Source organism: Lolium rigidum, chromosome 5 (genome assembly GCF_022539505.1).
Source record: "Lolium rigidum isolate FL_2022 chromosome 5, APGP_CSIRO_Lrig_0.1, whole genome shotgun sequence".
In the NCBI taxonomy this organism is placed as follows: Eukaryota; Viridiplantae; Streptophyta; class Magnoliopsida; order Poales; family Poaceae; genus Lolium; species Lolium rigidum.
This window is the reverse complement of record NC_061512.1, coordinates 132,375,105-132,388,235: the sequence shown is the minus strand read 5'-3', so window position 1 is coordinate 132,388,235 and position 13,131 is coordinate 132,375,105. Positions and strand designations below refer to the sequence as shown.

The 13,131-nt window shown below is 50.1% G+C and overlaps 1 protein-coding gene across 1 annotated transcript; it reads right to left on the bottom strand.

The window, feature by feature from the left end:
- Positions 1-11,882: 11,882 nt before the first annotated feature.
- On the bottom strand, positions 11,883-12,860 carry LOC124658411. The gene is made up of 2 exons (XM_047196747.1): positions 12,808-12,860; positions 11,883-12,487 (listed from the first exon to the last, which is right to left on the bottom strand). The coding sequence occupies exons 1-2, from the start codon at positions 12,846-12,848 to the stop codon at positions 12,067-12,069; spliced, it is 462 nt and encodes a 153-aa protein (XP_047052703.1). The 5' UTR covers positions 12,849-12,860; the 3' UTR covers positions 11,883-12,066.
- Between the last annotated feature and the right edge of the window lie 271 nt (positions 12,861-13,131).

Sequence of the window (13,131 nt, the reverse complement as noted above, 5' to 3'; positions counted from 1 at the left end):
GAGTGATACCTAAGTCGGCCGCTTGTTTTCTGGCACTTTCTACAGTCAATCCATGTGCTGCCGCAGCTGCTATGATATCGGGGGCATCCGGACCGGCGGCTTGCACTATGAGCGGGGCGATCGATTGTTTACTTTGTTCCCCGAGCTGGGCAACTTCTTTCCCCTTTCTAATTTTGACTCGGCCTCGTCCTTCAAGGCTTTCTTCTCCGCCAACTCTTTCCTCGTTCTTGAACGCGAGTGCTTGCCTACGAAGTTCACGTAAATAGTCGTCGGGCAGATTCTTCGCGGCTTGGGACGGTGTGTTCAAAAATGACTTAGCCCACTGCTTTTCCTTGTCCGAATATACTGGCTTGGGCTCGCCCTCTATTTTCTTCTTGACGCTCGCCTTCCATTTCTCTCAATCAGCAGCCGCGCCCGCCTCGACTTCCTCGGCACTACTTTCCCAAGGCCTCGTGGGGAGAGGCTTCAGTGATACCTCCGGTACCTTTGTTTTCTTAGGTACGTAATGGTCCGGGTTAATAACCCGGGACTGCTTCTCGCTTCTTCGCCGGAGGTGGATTGGGGGGCGGTACCGGTGTCCGATCACCCGCCGGACGAGGACGGGGGGCGGCGTCCGCCGACGTGAATGAGGTGTATTAGGTGAAGCACCACCGCCACCGTCACCGCCACCGCCACCGTCACCGCCACCGCCACCGCCACCGTCACCGCCACCGCCACCACCACCACCGTACGGGGGTGGACTTGTTGGCGCCTCGCCTCGGAAACTTGATAAATTTCTTCGCCATAGAATGAACTGGCGCTTGACATCTCCAAGTCTTTTCACCCCTTCAGGTGTAGCAATGTCAATGTCCGGGTCCTCAAACCCTTGGACTATCTCCTCCACCGTGACACGAGCATAGCCATCTTGAATGGGGTTGTTGTGGTGGAGTGCTCCAGTGGTAAAGCACTGCCGATGGCTACCTTCATGGACATGTTCCCGATAGGATAATACAGATGACATGCTTTCATCTCCTTTATATCGTCCACGGGGTAGCGAGGAGGCTCCGGTGCAGTAACTTCGACCACCAGCTGAGGCTCCGGTGCGGTAATTTCGATCGTCGGTGCACCAGCCGGTGAGGCCTCCGTGGAAGCCACGCTGCTTCTTCTCCGCTGCTGGCTTCCGAGATCCATTGGATGATCTTCATGCTGCGCCCGAGCTGCATCTCTTTCGGCGACTAGTACACTCACGGTTTTCTTCATCACATCCATTTCCGTTACCAACTTCGCCACAACATCCGCATCCCGATCCATCTTTCTCTTACGGCTCACGTAACCGTACGGGTCATCTTTCCGGGGAACCCTAGTTTCCACGAAATGTCCCCGGGCATGCCTCGTACACGTCCTCCGTGTTCGGGATTCCCGAGGGCTTTTGTCGGGCGTCGTTCTCTCCGTTGAACCTGATCCTCCCCTCTTGAGCATCCCTCATTGCCTCAATAAGGTTTTGGGTGGGTGTAATTATTTTGCCCCGGTAAACACACTCCCCTGTCTCCGGGTTCGGCGATCCCCCATGCCCGTACCACCAGCTTTTGGCCCTTGGGTCCCATCCCTCCGTACACGGACGGATTCCTCGCGCCCTCAGCTCGTTCTCCATCTTCTCCCACTTAGGCTGCCAAAAGCGATACCCTCCTGGCCCCATTTTATGATTGTACTCCTTCTTGGCCGCATTTTCCTTATTTTTTTTCGATAGTTCAAGGAACTGCTCCGATTTCTTTTGCTTCACAAATTCTGGCCAATCATGTTGCCGTTTCTCATATTGTCCTTTGAAATCCGGAGTCTTGCCCTGGTTGACAAAGTCATGGGCTAGATTTTGCTTGTATTTCCGGAATGCGTTGGCCATCCTAGAAAGAGCGAACTCGTTTGACTAGCTTGCGCCTCTTCTTGTTTTCCGCAATCTTGTTACCCTCCTCATCGTATTTGCGGTATTCCGGAGGTAGAACGAAATGTTCCATAAGCTTGTTGAAGCAATCTTTTTTCTCTCTCGTTCGACAAAAGTAAAACCAACACGTGCCTTCTTTGGCTCATTCCACTCTCGGCGGGTGATCGAGACGTTGTCTCTAACAACGGCTCCGCATTGGCCGACAAACTTGGTGGCGTTCTTGCTGGGCTCCGCGGCCTGCCGGTTGCTTCGTCGACAACATCGATGGTGCATGTTTCTCCTGCTTTCATCGTCTTGGTGGCGCCACGCTTTGACGACGACGTACTCGATTTTTTCGACGATCCGGCCGAGGGCTAAAATAAGAAAGAGAGTCGCGCGCGTTAGTACACACACATTTATTCAAATCAGTTAGTTGTATCACCAGACGCTCAATATGTATATATATATATATATACCTCGGCGCCGGAGGTGGTTGCTACTTCCAATTGAAGATCGTCGTTTATCGACGTTTCTTCGGCATCATCTCGCTTGCCGACGGCGCCCTTCATCTTCACACTCAAAGTTCAGATAAGAAGCGATATCATCTTCTTCTTCTCCGGTCGGCACAAAAGGAATATCGCCTTTTATGATGCCGAACATATGGTCTTCAGCCGTCCGGATCATAGTTGTCCAGAATCGGGTCACCTCTATCGTCCGCCATATGTCAGTCCTGAAAACATGTAGTCAAAACAAATTAATTGTGTATATACCAGCATTATCACATCTCTTCTACATATAAAGAGAGAGGGCGACGAGGGAGGCGAGAGAGGGGACGCAGTGAGCGCGTGACCGAGAGACCGGTGGCGGTGGCGAAAGGGGGGACGCAGTGACCGCGCGCGTGACCGAGAGACCGGTGGCGGTGGCGAGAGGGGGGACGCAGTGACCGCGTGACCGAGAGACCGGTGGCGGTGGCGAGAGGGGGACGCAGTGACCGCGTGACCGAGAGACCGGTGGCGGTGGCGAGAGGGGGACGCGGTGACCGCGTGACCGAGAGACCGGTGGCGGTGGCGAAAGGGGGGACGCAGTGACCGCGCGCGTGACCGAGAGACCGGTAGCGGTGACCGAGAGGGCGGTGGCGGTGAGCGAGAGGGCGGTGGCGACGGCGCTAAGTAAAAATTTTCTTAAGTCAAAATTTTGATAAGTACAATTTTTGTTAAGTAAAATTTTTGTTAAGTCAAGTTTTTGTTAAGTATACAAAATTTTGTTAGTATACAAAATTTTAGTTAAATTTTTGTTAAGTATACAAAATTTTAGTTACAAATTTTTGTTAAGTATACAAAATTTTAGTTACAAATTATCAAGTTTTACTTTTTTTTGTTAATTTACCGTTTTTGTTAAACTAATTAACTAGTTAAAATTAAAAAGAAAAAAAAAACACAAAAAAGGGAAAAATCCGGCCCGGCCCTCTCTCTCTCTCTCCTTTTCTGGCGCGCGGCCGGGTGGCGTCTGGCGCGGGCGGCGTCGGCGCGTGCGTGCGGGCGGCGGCGGCGCGCGTCCGGCGGGCGGCGGCGGCGCGTCCGGCGTGCGGGCGGCGGCGGCGCGTCTGGCGGGCGGCGGCGCGTCATCTGGCGGGCGGCGATAGTACGGTACGTAGGGGCGCGCGGGGCGCGCGGCGACATACGGATCGATGGCGCGACGAGAGGCGGCGGCGACGGCGTCTGCGGCGACGGCGAGTGCGGCGACGACGTCTGGCGGGCGGCGTCTGGCGTCTGGCGGCGGCGTCTGGCGTTCGGCGGCGTCTGACGATGGCGGAGAAGATGCGGAGAAGACGATGGCGGAGGCGACGGTTCGCGCGAGGTATTTATAGCCCCCCCACCTTTAGTCGCGGTTGGGGAGGCGACCCGCGACTAAAGGGCACCCTTTAGTCGCGGTTGGCCAGACCAACCGCGACTAAAGGCTTTTTTCGCCGGGTTTTTCGTTCCCGCGCGCACAGAGCTTTAGTCGCGGTTGGGGAGGCCAACCGCGACTAAAGACATTTTTAAATTACTTTTTGTTTTTCAAAATGTTAATAAATACAGAAAAACTCAGAAAAATAAAACTAATTCAATTCAAATTCTTAAAAATACAAATTATATATCAAAAAAATCAGAAAAATAAAACTAATTCAATTCAAAATTTTAAAAATACAAATTATATATCAAAAAAATCAGAAAAATAAAACTAATTCAATTCAAAAGTTCGTTGGCGCCCCCTCTTCCCGCCTCTTTCCGCCGACCCCCTCTTCCCTCCTCGTCTTCCCGCCATTTCTTCCCTGTCTTCCCGCCTCTTTCTTCCCGCCAATTGTTTCCCGCCAATTTCTTCCGGCCTCTTTCTTCCCGCCAAATTTTTTCCCGCCAATTTCTTCCCGCCACTTTCTCCCCGCCTCCTGTCTTCCCGCCTCCTCGTCTTCCCGCTCCCATTTTTCCCGCCATTTGTCACTACATATAGGTAGCCCGGCTTGGCCAGCATCACATCTCTACAATCTCTCATCACTCTCTCATGGCTTCCACCGCACCCACTCTAACCTACCAGCAGGTGGAGGAGCTTTGCGCCTCGAACTACCCTTGCCCTCCGGGCTACCGCGTCCCTGCCGGGCCGGAGCCTAAGCGCCGGCGGCGTGCCGGTCCCTCCCGTCCCTCGAGTACCGCGCGCCGGGCGGCCATCACGAATCACTACTACCTCGACCTCACGCCGGAGCAGCGGATGAATCCCCGCCGGCATCCCGATAACCAGCATACTTGGGACGCCTTCTTCATCAATCGGCGTGAGAGGGCGCTCGCCGGGTATGAGGAGGACGGTCCGCCTCCCGGAAACTTCCACGAGGCCGGCCGTCGGCTATGGTGGTACGGCCGGACTCGCGGAGCGTCATGGACTACATCACGGCCGGCGATATCCCCCGCCTGCGCTACCCTCGTTCGAGCCACGAGCGCCGCCCGACGACAGCGACGACAGCAGCGACGACGACGCCGGCAACTTAGGAGGCGACGACTACCAGTACAACGGCGGCGGCTATGAAGACTACGAGTATGCATATTATACGCCTAGGCAGGAGTATGACTAAATCACTCCAAATTTCATGTATGCAGGAGTATGACTTAGTCACTCCAAATTTCCTATATGCAGGAGTATGACTTAGTCACTCCAAATTTCATGTATGCAGGAGTATGACTTAGTCACTCCAAATTTCATGTATGCAGGAGTATGACTTAGTCACTCCAAATTTCATGTATCATCGGTGCTATCTCGAGTCAATTGAATCATTCGAAAATGGACACCAATTAAACACATCACGGGTAATATAATTCACATGATTCATTCAACAAAGTTTGGTACAATAATAAATTATTACACATCATTTCTTCCCTTGTGTCCCTGCTTGCTTACGATTGTGCCGTATCCATGGAGCATCCTCATCATTTAACTTAATGCTTGGGTCGGTGTTCACTTTGAAGGGCGGAATTTCAGCAAACATATTATAATCTTCCGACATGTCCGTCTTGTCCTCCACTCCCACGATGTTTCTTTTCCCTGAAAGAACAATGTGGCGCTTTGGATCATCGCATGATGTACCGATCGTTTTCTTATCTTTCCGTTTCCTCGGTTTGCTACTCATGTCCTTCACATAGAAAACCTGAGCGACATCTTTCGCTAGGACGAATGGTTCGTCAAGGTAACCAAGATTGTTGAAATCCACCATTGTCATTCCGTATTGCTGGTCCACCTTTACCCCACCTCCTGTTAGCTTGAACCATTTGCACCGGAACAAAGGGACCCTAAAGGAGGGTCCATAGTCAAGTTCCCATATCTCCTCTATGTAACCATAATATGTGACCTTTTGCCCATTCTCGGTTGCTGCATCAAAGCGGACACCACTGTTTTGGTTGGTGCTCTTTTTATCTTGGGCGATCGTGTAAAATGTATTCCCATTTATCTCGTACCCTTGGAAAGTCGTTATAGTCGAAGATGGTGTCTTGGCCAACATGTACAGCTGATCTACAACCTTATTGTCACTCATTAAATGTTTTCTCAACCAACTGCCGAAAGTCTCCATGTGGGCCTTCCTAATCCAGGATTCGGGCTTCCCATGGTTGTCCGAGCGTAAAATATTCTTGTGTTTCTCAAAGTACGGAGCCACCAAGCTGGAATTGGTCGGAACCGTGTGGTGTGCTTCGATCGGAGAATGGCCGTCCATACATATCATTGATTTCCTTCCGATCGTGCCTTTTCCACTTAGTCTCCCCTCGTGCCGCGATTGAGGAAGACCAATCGGCTTAAGGTCAGGAACAAAGTCAACACAAAACTCAATTACCTCCTCATTTCCATAGCCCTTGGCGATGCTTCCTTCCGGCCTAGCACGGTTACGAACATATTTCTTTAATACTCCCATGAACCTCTCGAAGGGGAACATATTGTGTAGAAATACAGGACCGAGAATGGAAATCTCATCGACTAGGTGAACCAGGAGGTGCGTCATAATATTGAAGAAGGATGGCGGGAACACCAACTCGAAACCGACAAGACATTGGATCACATCGTTACGTAACCGTGGTAGAACCTCTGGATTGATTACCTTCCGAGAGATTGCATTGAGGAATGCACATAGCTTCACAATGGCTACTCGAACATTTTCCGGCAGGAGCCCCCTCAAAGCAATCGGAAGCAATTGCGTCATAATCACGTGGCAGTCGTGAGACTTCAGGTTTTGGAACTTTTTCTCCGCCATGTTTATTATTCCCTTTATATTGGACGAGAATCTCGACGGGACCTTCATACTCGCTCGGGCATTCAAAAAAGATGACCTTCTCTTCTTTGGTCGAGCGTAGCCGGCACGACCTTGAAACCGTTCCGGATGCTTGTCATCGGGGTCTTTCAAACTTTGCTGGTCCTCGCCGTGCTTCCTTTGTATCATTTGACTTCCCATACACGCCCAAGAAGCTTAGGATGTTCACGCAAATATTCTTCGTAACGTGCATCACGTCGATTGCAGAGCGGACTTCTAGGACTTTCCAATATTCTAGCTCCCAGAATATAGATTTCTTCTTCCACATGGCTACGTGCCCGTCAGCTCCCTTCGGAACTGATTGTCCGCCAGGACCCTTTCCAAAGATGACTTTCAAACCCTTGACCATATCAAATACCTCAGACACCAGGTGTGTTCCGCGAGGCTTCGGCCGGTGATCTGCCTTGCCGTTGTAATGCTTGCCTTTCTTTCTTCTCTGGATGACCTTTCGGAAGAAATCGACGATGCCCAAGGTACACGTTCTTCTTACAATTTGGCAAATGTACACTTTCGAGCCTCATGTAAGCGGTGCGTGCATGCATTGTATCCCTTATTTGACGAGTCCCGAAAGGTTACTAAGAGCGAGGCCAATCGTTGATGGTTACGAAAAGCAACGCTCGTAGGTCAAATTCCTCTTCTTTGTGCTCATCCCACACACGGACACCAGGTCTGCCCCACAGCTGTAAAAGCTCATCAACTAATGGCCTTAGGTACACATCGATGTCGTTGCCGGGTTGCTTCGGACCTTGGATGAGCACCGGCATCATAATGAACTTCCGCTTCATGCACAACCAAGGAGGAAGGTTGTAGATGCATAGAGTCACGGGCCAGGTGCTATGGCTGGAGCTCTGCTCGCCAAAAGGATTCATGCCATCCGTACTTAGACCAAATCTTATGTTCCTTGCGTCAGCTGCAAAATCTTTGAACTCTCCGTCGATCTTTCTCCATTGCGTTCCATCTGCGGGGTGTCTCAACTCCCCGTCCGACTTACGGTCCTCTTTGTGCCATCGCAACAACTTGGCATGCTCTTTGTTCCCGAACGGACGTTTCAACCGTGGTATTATAGGAGCATACCACATCACCTTGGCGGGAACCCTCTTCCCGGGTTTCCGGCCCTCAACATCGTCACCGGGGTCATCGCCTCGATCTTATAACGCAATGCGGTGCATACCGGGCATTCATTCAAATTCTCGTATTCACCGCGGTAGAGGATGCGGTCGTTGATGCATGCATGTATCTTCAGAACCTCTAAACCTAGAGGGCAGACAACCTTCTTTGCTTCGTACGTAGTGGCGGGCAGCTCGTTATTCTTTGGAAACATATTCTTCAACATTTTCAGCAAGTTTTCAAATGCGGAGTCAGCTACACCTGCCTGTGCCTTCCATCTCAGCAAATCCAGTGTGCAGCCCAGCTTTTTCAGACCATCGTCGCATCCGGGGTACAGCGCCTTCCTGTGATCCTCTAACATGCGATCCAAATTCTCCCTCTCTTTTTCAGTTTCGCAGCGTCTCCGTGCATCAGCAATGGTCCGACCAAGATCATCAACGGGATCATCACGTGCCTCTTCTTCACCTTCCCCTTCACCTTCAGCATCCTCCATGAAAGTATCACCGAAATGAGAAAGATAGCTTTCATCATTGAAATCATCCCCTTCTTCATCTTCTTCCATTATAACCCCTCTTTCTCCATGCTTGGTCCAACAATTATAGCTTGGCATGAAACCGTGCCGAAGCAGGTGCATGTGAACATCTCTTGAGGAAGAGTAACCCTTCCGATTCTTACACTTAACACATGGACAGATAACAAAACCCCCCGCTTGTTCGCATTAGCCACTACGAGGAAATCTTTCAAACCCGTACTGAACTCGCCGGAGAGTCGGTTACCGTACATCCATTGCCGATTCATCCGCATTATTATAATATAAAATATATAATTAACCATCATGCATTTGTTAAACTAACTAGCTACAAACAATATAAATTAAACAATTAATGAACTACACACACATGCATATTTTATCAATGACACATATCAAAGGTTCAAGTTGCTAACCGCGATCGAGGAGGAAAAATTAAATGAGAAAGCTCAAGTGTGACTCCAACACTTCATATCATGTTTGTTTCATGCTCTTGGGGCATTTCATCAAACACCTTATGTGCATAAGAGGAACCAAAAGCAAACCTAACACTCACTTGTGAAGAGAATGGCTCCAAATGGCTAAGTGTTGGCTGCTGGATGGGTATATATAGGGGAGGGGCTTTAGTCCCGGTTGGCCTGGCCAACCGCGACTAAAGGCCTTCGGGCACCTTTAGTCGCGGTTGGGCTGGCCAACCGCGACTAAAGCCCCCCACGTGCACCAGCCTGGCCACCGTGCGCCCTGGGCCCGAGCCTTTGGTCGCGGTTCGCCACACGAACCGCGACTAAAGACCCCATTAGTCGCGGTTCCTTTACCTTCGCGACTTATGGGGCTTCCCGGAAGCCTGTTTTTCCACCAGTGAACGTGGCCGCATCAGCAATATCATGTTTGGAAGCTATCTAAGAGCATCTCCAGCTGTCTCCCTATTCGAGGTCCGGCGAAACTATTTTATTGGCCAAATGTAGGACCGGTGGAGCGTTTTGTATGGGAGAAGTTTTTCCAGCCGCGGCCCCAATACGGCGCCCCAAAATGGCCATATTTGAATAAAATCATTCCTGCCCACACAAAAAGGTTCATATTTGAATAAAATCATAGTTTTAACAAGCAAAACAAAATTATAAATAGTTTAAACATGTTTTGAAGCACATAAAACTAGGCTCCTCCTTTGAGAATCCACAAATGATCCACCAGATCGTCTTGAAGTTGGTGATCAATCGTATTGTTTCGGATTTCCCGACGCATGTCGAGGAAGGGAGCGAAAGAAAGCGGCACCTAGTGGTCAACCGACACAAGAGGGCCCTGTCGGTGCCATGGTTCAGGGTCATGCACTGGACGGCGGATTCGGGATGGTGGTCGGGGAGAGGGGGACTTGTTTGCTCGGCGGCGCAGGCTTCTCGGGTGGTGGGAAAGGCAAAGGCAGCGGGAGGTGGCAAGGGATGGTGGTGGTGGAGATCTAGCGGGGTGAGAAGAAAAAAGGCGTAGTGGAGCTTTTTTGGGGTTGTCTCGCGGACAACGCTAGCCCACGACGTTTCCAACTCCTACCGGCGCCCCCACTTGCCCCCTATGGGTTGGGTTTGAGGTGGGAGCATCGGACGAGGAAAACATCTTTGCCGACGGAAAAGGAACTTTGGGGGGGGGGGGGAGGGACGATTGGGTGAAAAAAAATCCGTCGGCACCACCAAACCGTTGGTGTGGGGGGGGGGGGGGTCTGGAGATGCTCTAAGGTTAGGTTTCATTCCAACACCCTCGCCGACATCATAACCTTGGCCACAAAATGGCCGCCCACCAGCATCGATAGACGACTGAGAAACGTCTTGCATGGAGGGTAGTCGTAGGGAGATGTACGAAAACAAGGCCAGGAAGAGGACGAGCTAGACCCGATGCCACCACATCACTGGAGACCCATTTTGGTTGTCGCCTCCCATCCCCATCAAACAAGCTGAGAACAACAAAATCCAATTGTGCGGGTGGCCATGATTGAAACCTAACTAATTCGTGTTGTTAGTTGCTATATATGGTATATTATACAACATTTGTTACTCTATTGTAATTTCCGTGGTTCACTGTGTTTTATAAGACCTAAGGCAAAAATTATCACCTTTCACACATATACACGAATTCTACGGGATGGTGCGCCAAGGCACACATCAAAATCTAGTTTATATAAACATCCGACATGTTTCATGGGACCGAGGGAATAGATTTTTTCCTCGTTCCCAATTTTACATTATGAGGAAAGAATTACCACAAATGTACCTTCAAAACTGCATAGAGACATAGGGCGCATTTGGTAGGTCGTGGGCCATCTGGCCTGCCCATGGGGAGACAGAAACGCATCACCTCATGTTCTGGCCAGCATGAGAATTAAAACATCTCCAGGCCAGCCACAACGGTTCGGGGACAGTGACATAAATCCCCTCACCGCCCCCACTCCCTCCTCTCAATATACCTGTTTCACTCTCACCCCCAACCGGTCGCATTGCACGTTGACGCTTGCAGTACCGTCGGTGGATCGACTGCTTCGCCGCGATGAGGAATAGTGGGACGGGACGAGACAAGGGGAGGAAATAGCACATAACACCAGTTGTTGGTGAATCTTTTGCATAGAACCACAGGTTGCAGTTTGTTTTGCACAGAACACCATGTTTTCATGTAATCTTTGCAAGAAACATATAAAACATAATTAGCCTATGTTAACACATCAATTAGAGGAGTGGTCTGGTTCAACACATCCATTCGGTTAACATATCCATCCAAAAGCTTGAGAAGATCATATTTATCCAGATTTAGTATCTCACTTCAAATACAAAAGTAAGAGTCAAGATAATTTGTTCTTCATCACATGGCTCTTTTCATTTCATACAAATTTCAGACATGATTTTCTTCCTCATGTTGCTGACCTTGGCCATTACTTGCTGTGAAGTAACCATATAGTCGAGACTCAGTGTAATGCATATGTCGTCGTCCCCGCATAGAAGGGAGTTTCTGCCTTGGTGCATCTTGAGCCTGTCGAGGTTGTGCAGCAGCTTGAGCATGTCGAGATTGTGCATCAGCTTGAGCATGTCGAGGTGCTGCAGCTGGAGCATGTCGAGGTGCTGCAGCTGGAGCATGTCGAGGTGCTGCTGCGGGAGCATGTTGATGTGCTGCAGCTGGAGCATGCTGACGTGTTGTAGCTGCAGCTTGGCGAGGTGCTGCAAATGGAGCTTGTTGTGGTGGTGCGGCTGGGGGAGGTGGAGGCGCTGTAGCTGTAGGCTAGGAAGGAGCCGTAGGCACGTCCAAGTACCCAGGCCGCTGACGGTTGCTCTAAATCAATACAAATTAATCAAGTAAACATCAGGGAGGCACTTAATATAGAATTATATGAGCATAAACTAATTACCTTGTGTCCGACCTTTCTAATTGCGAGATGAGGCTTCAATGGCACAGTACATGTGGTGTATCTGTGCCCTTTGAGGTTACAATTTGAGCATGTGATTGTCGTCATTCTTCTGGTTCCATCTGGCCCTTCACCTGCACCTGCACTTGGCCTTCTCTAGTTTCTTTGATCTGCTCTTCCTCTTTGTTAAGGACACAGACTTTGGATCCACAGCTCCATCATCATCGCTAGAATCATCCAAGTCCCTGCAGTCATCACTTGCTTGATCACTAAATGGCATGCCTTCTTCCTCCAGAACTCCTTCTATTGCCCTTCTCTTGGCTGCTCTTGACAGCTCCGCCTTATCCTTTGCATTTTTTTTTCCTACCTCGTTCCTGGATGTCTTCCCTCTCTACCCTTGGCTTCTCTTTCTCAAGTACATAATTTGCTGCCACTGGTGTTGGGAAGCATTCCTCAACATCTGTATCACCTTCACAACGAACCAGAAAATCATCATAATGATCAGAGTCGGTTTCTCCGTCAACTTGGTATTCCTCATCAACATTGCCTTCAGCTTGGGCATCTTCCTCCATACGTGCTACAGATTCATCAATAGGAATAGGCCAATCCACGTTGCTGCTCATTTGGCTCTGTCCAAAAGCATCAGCAGGCTGATTGACACTCCCTTGGGTACCCACAGGGCCAAATGAATCGAAATGCCAATGTGTTACAGATCCAATCATCTCTCTCCCATGGACAGAAAAACTGGCATAATCCTCCAACCTGAACATACATAAGCAATGGTTATTAATATGTCCAATTCAACTACAGTACACACAAAATTCATTCAAATGAGCTCATTTCCTACTAGTCTGATACCAAAATAAATTGACTGTTATTCACACTTTATTTCATCAAACTGCACAACCGCACAACGAAATTCACATGGCCGAATCTAACACAGCAAAATTGAGAAAGAACCTAGGTTTCTACGTCGATCAGAATCGAGTTCTTCCGCAGCCAAGCTAGGGTTTCTCCTCCCGGTCAAATCCCTCACCAAAAGGAAAAAATTCAACAAAAATGGCATTGGCGACCAAGCTTACCCGATTAATTGTCCCGGGGCATTGGAATCCATGGCCGGCATCTTCTTGGCAGGCGCGCCGCCCCCGCCGCCGGCGCCAGGTCGCGTGGAGGCCGCCTCAATTAAAGTCGACTCGCCGATTGCTGTGGCAAACCAATCTGTGTCTGTCTCGTACTCCTCCATCTCCGCCATCTCCGACGCGCCGCCGCCCCCGCCGCCGTCGCCGGATTCCAGGTCGCCGCCTCGTACGATGTGGTCGCCTCGGTGGTATAGGAGAGCAGCGTTCTTTTTTTACGAGAAAGGAGCAGGGGAGTTTGGTTGAAGATGGCCTGGATGGGCGTGTGGA

Excerpts from the sequence above, each read along its gene's own strand:
- LOC124658411 (XM_047196747.1), bottom strand. The coding sequence starts at position 12,848 with ATGCCGGCCATGGATTCCAATGCCCCGGGACAATTAATCGG. Across the intron at positions 12,488-12,807 it reads GCCCCGGGACAATTAATCGG|GTTGGAGGATTATGCCAGTT; the intron begins GTAAGCTTGGTC and ends ATGTATGTTCAG.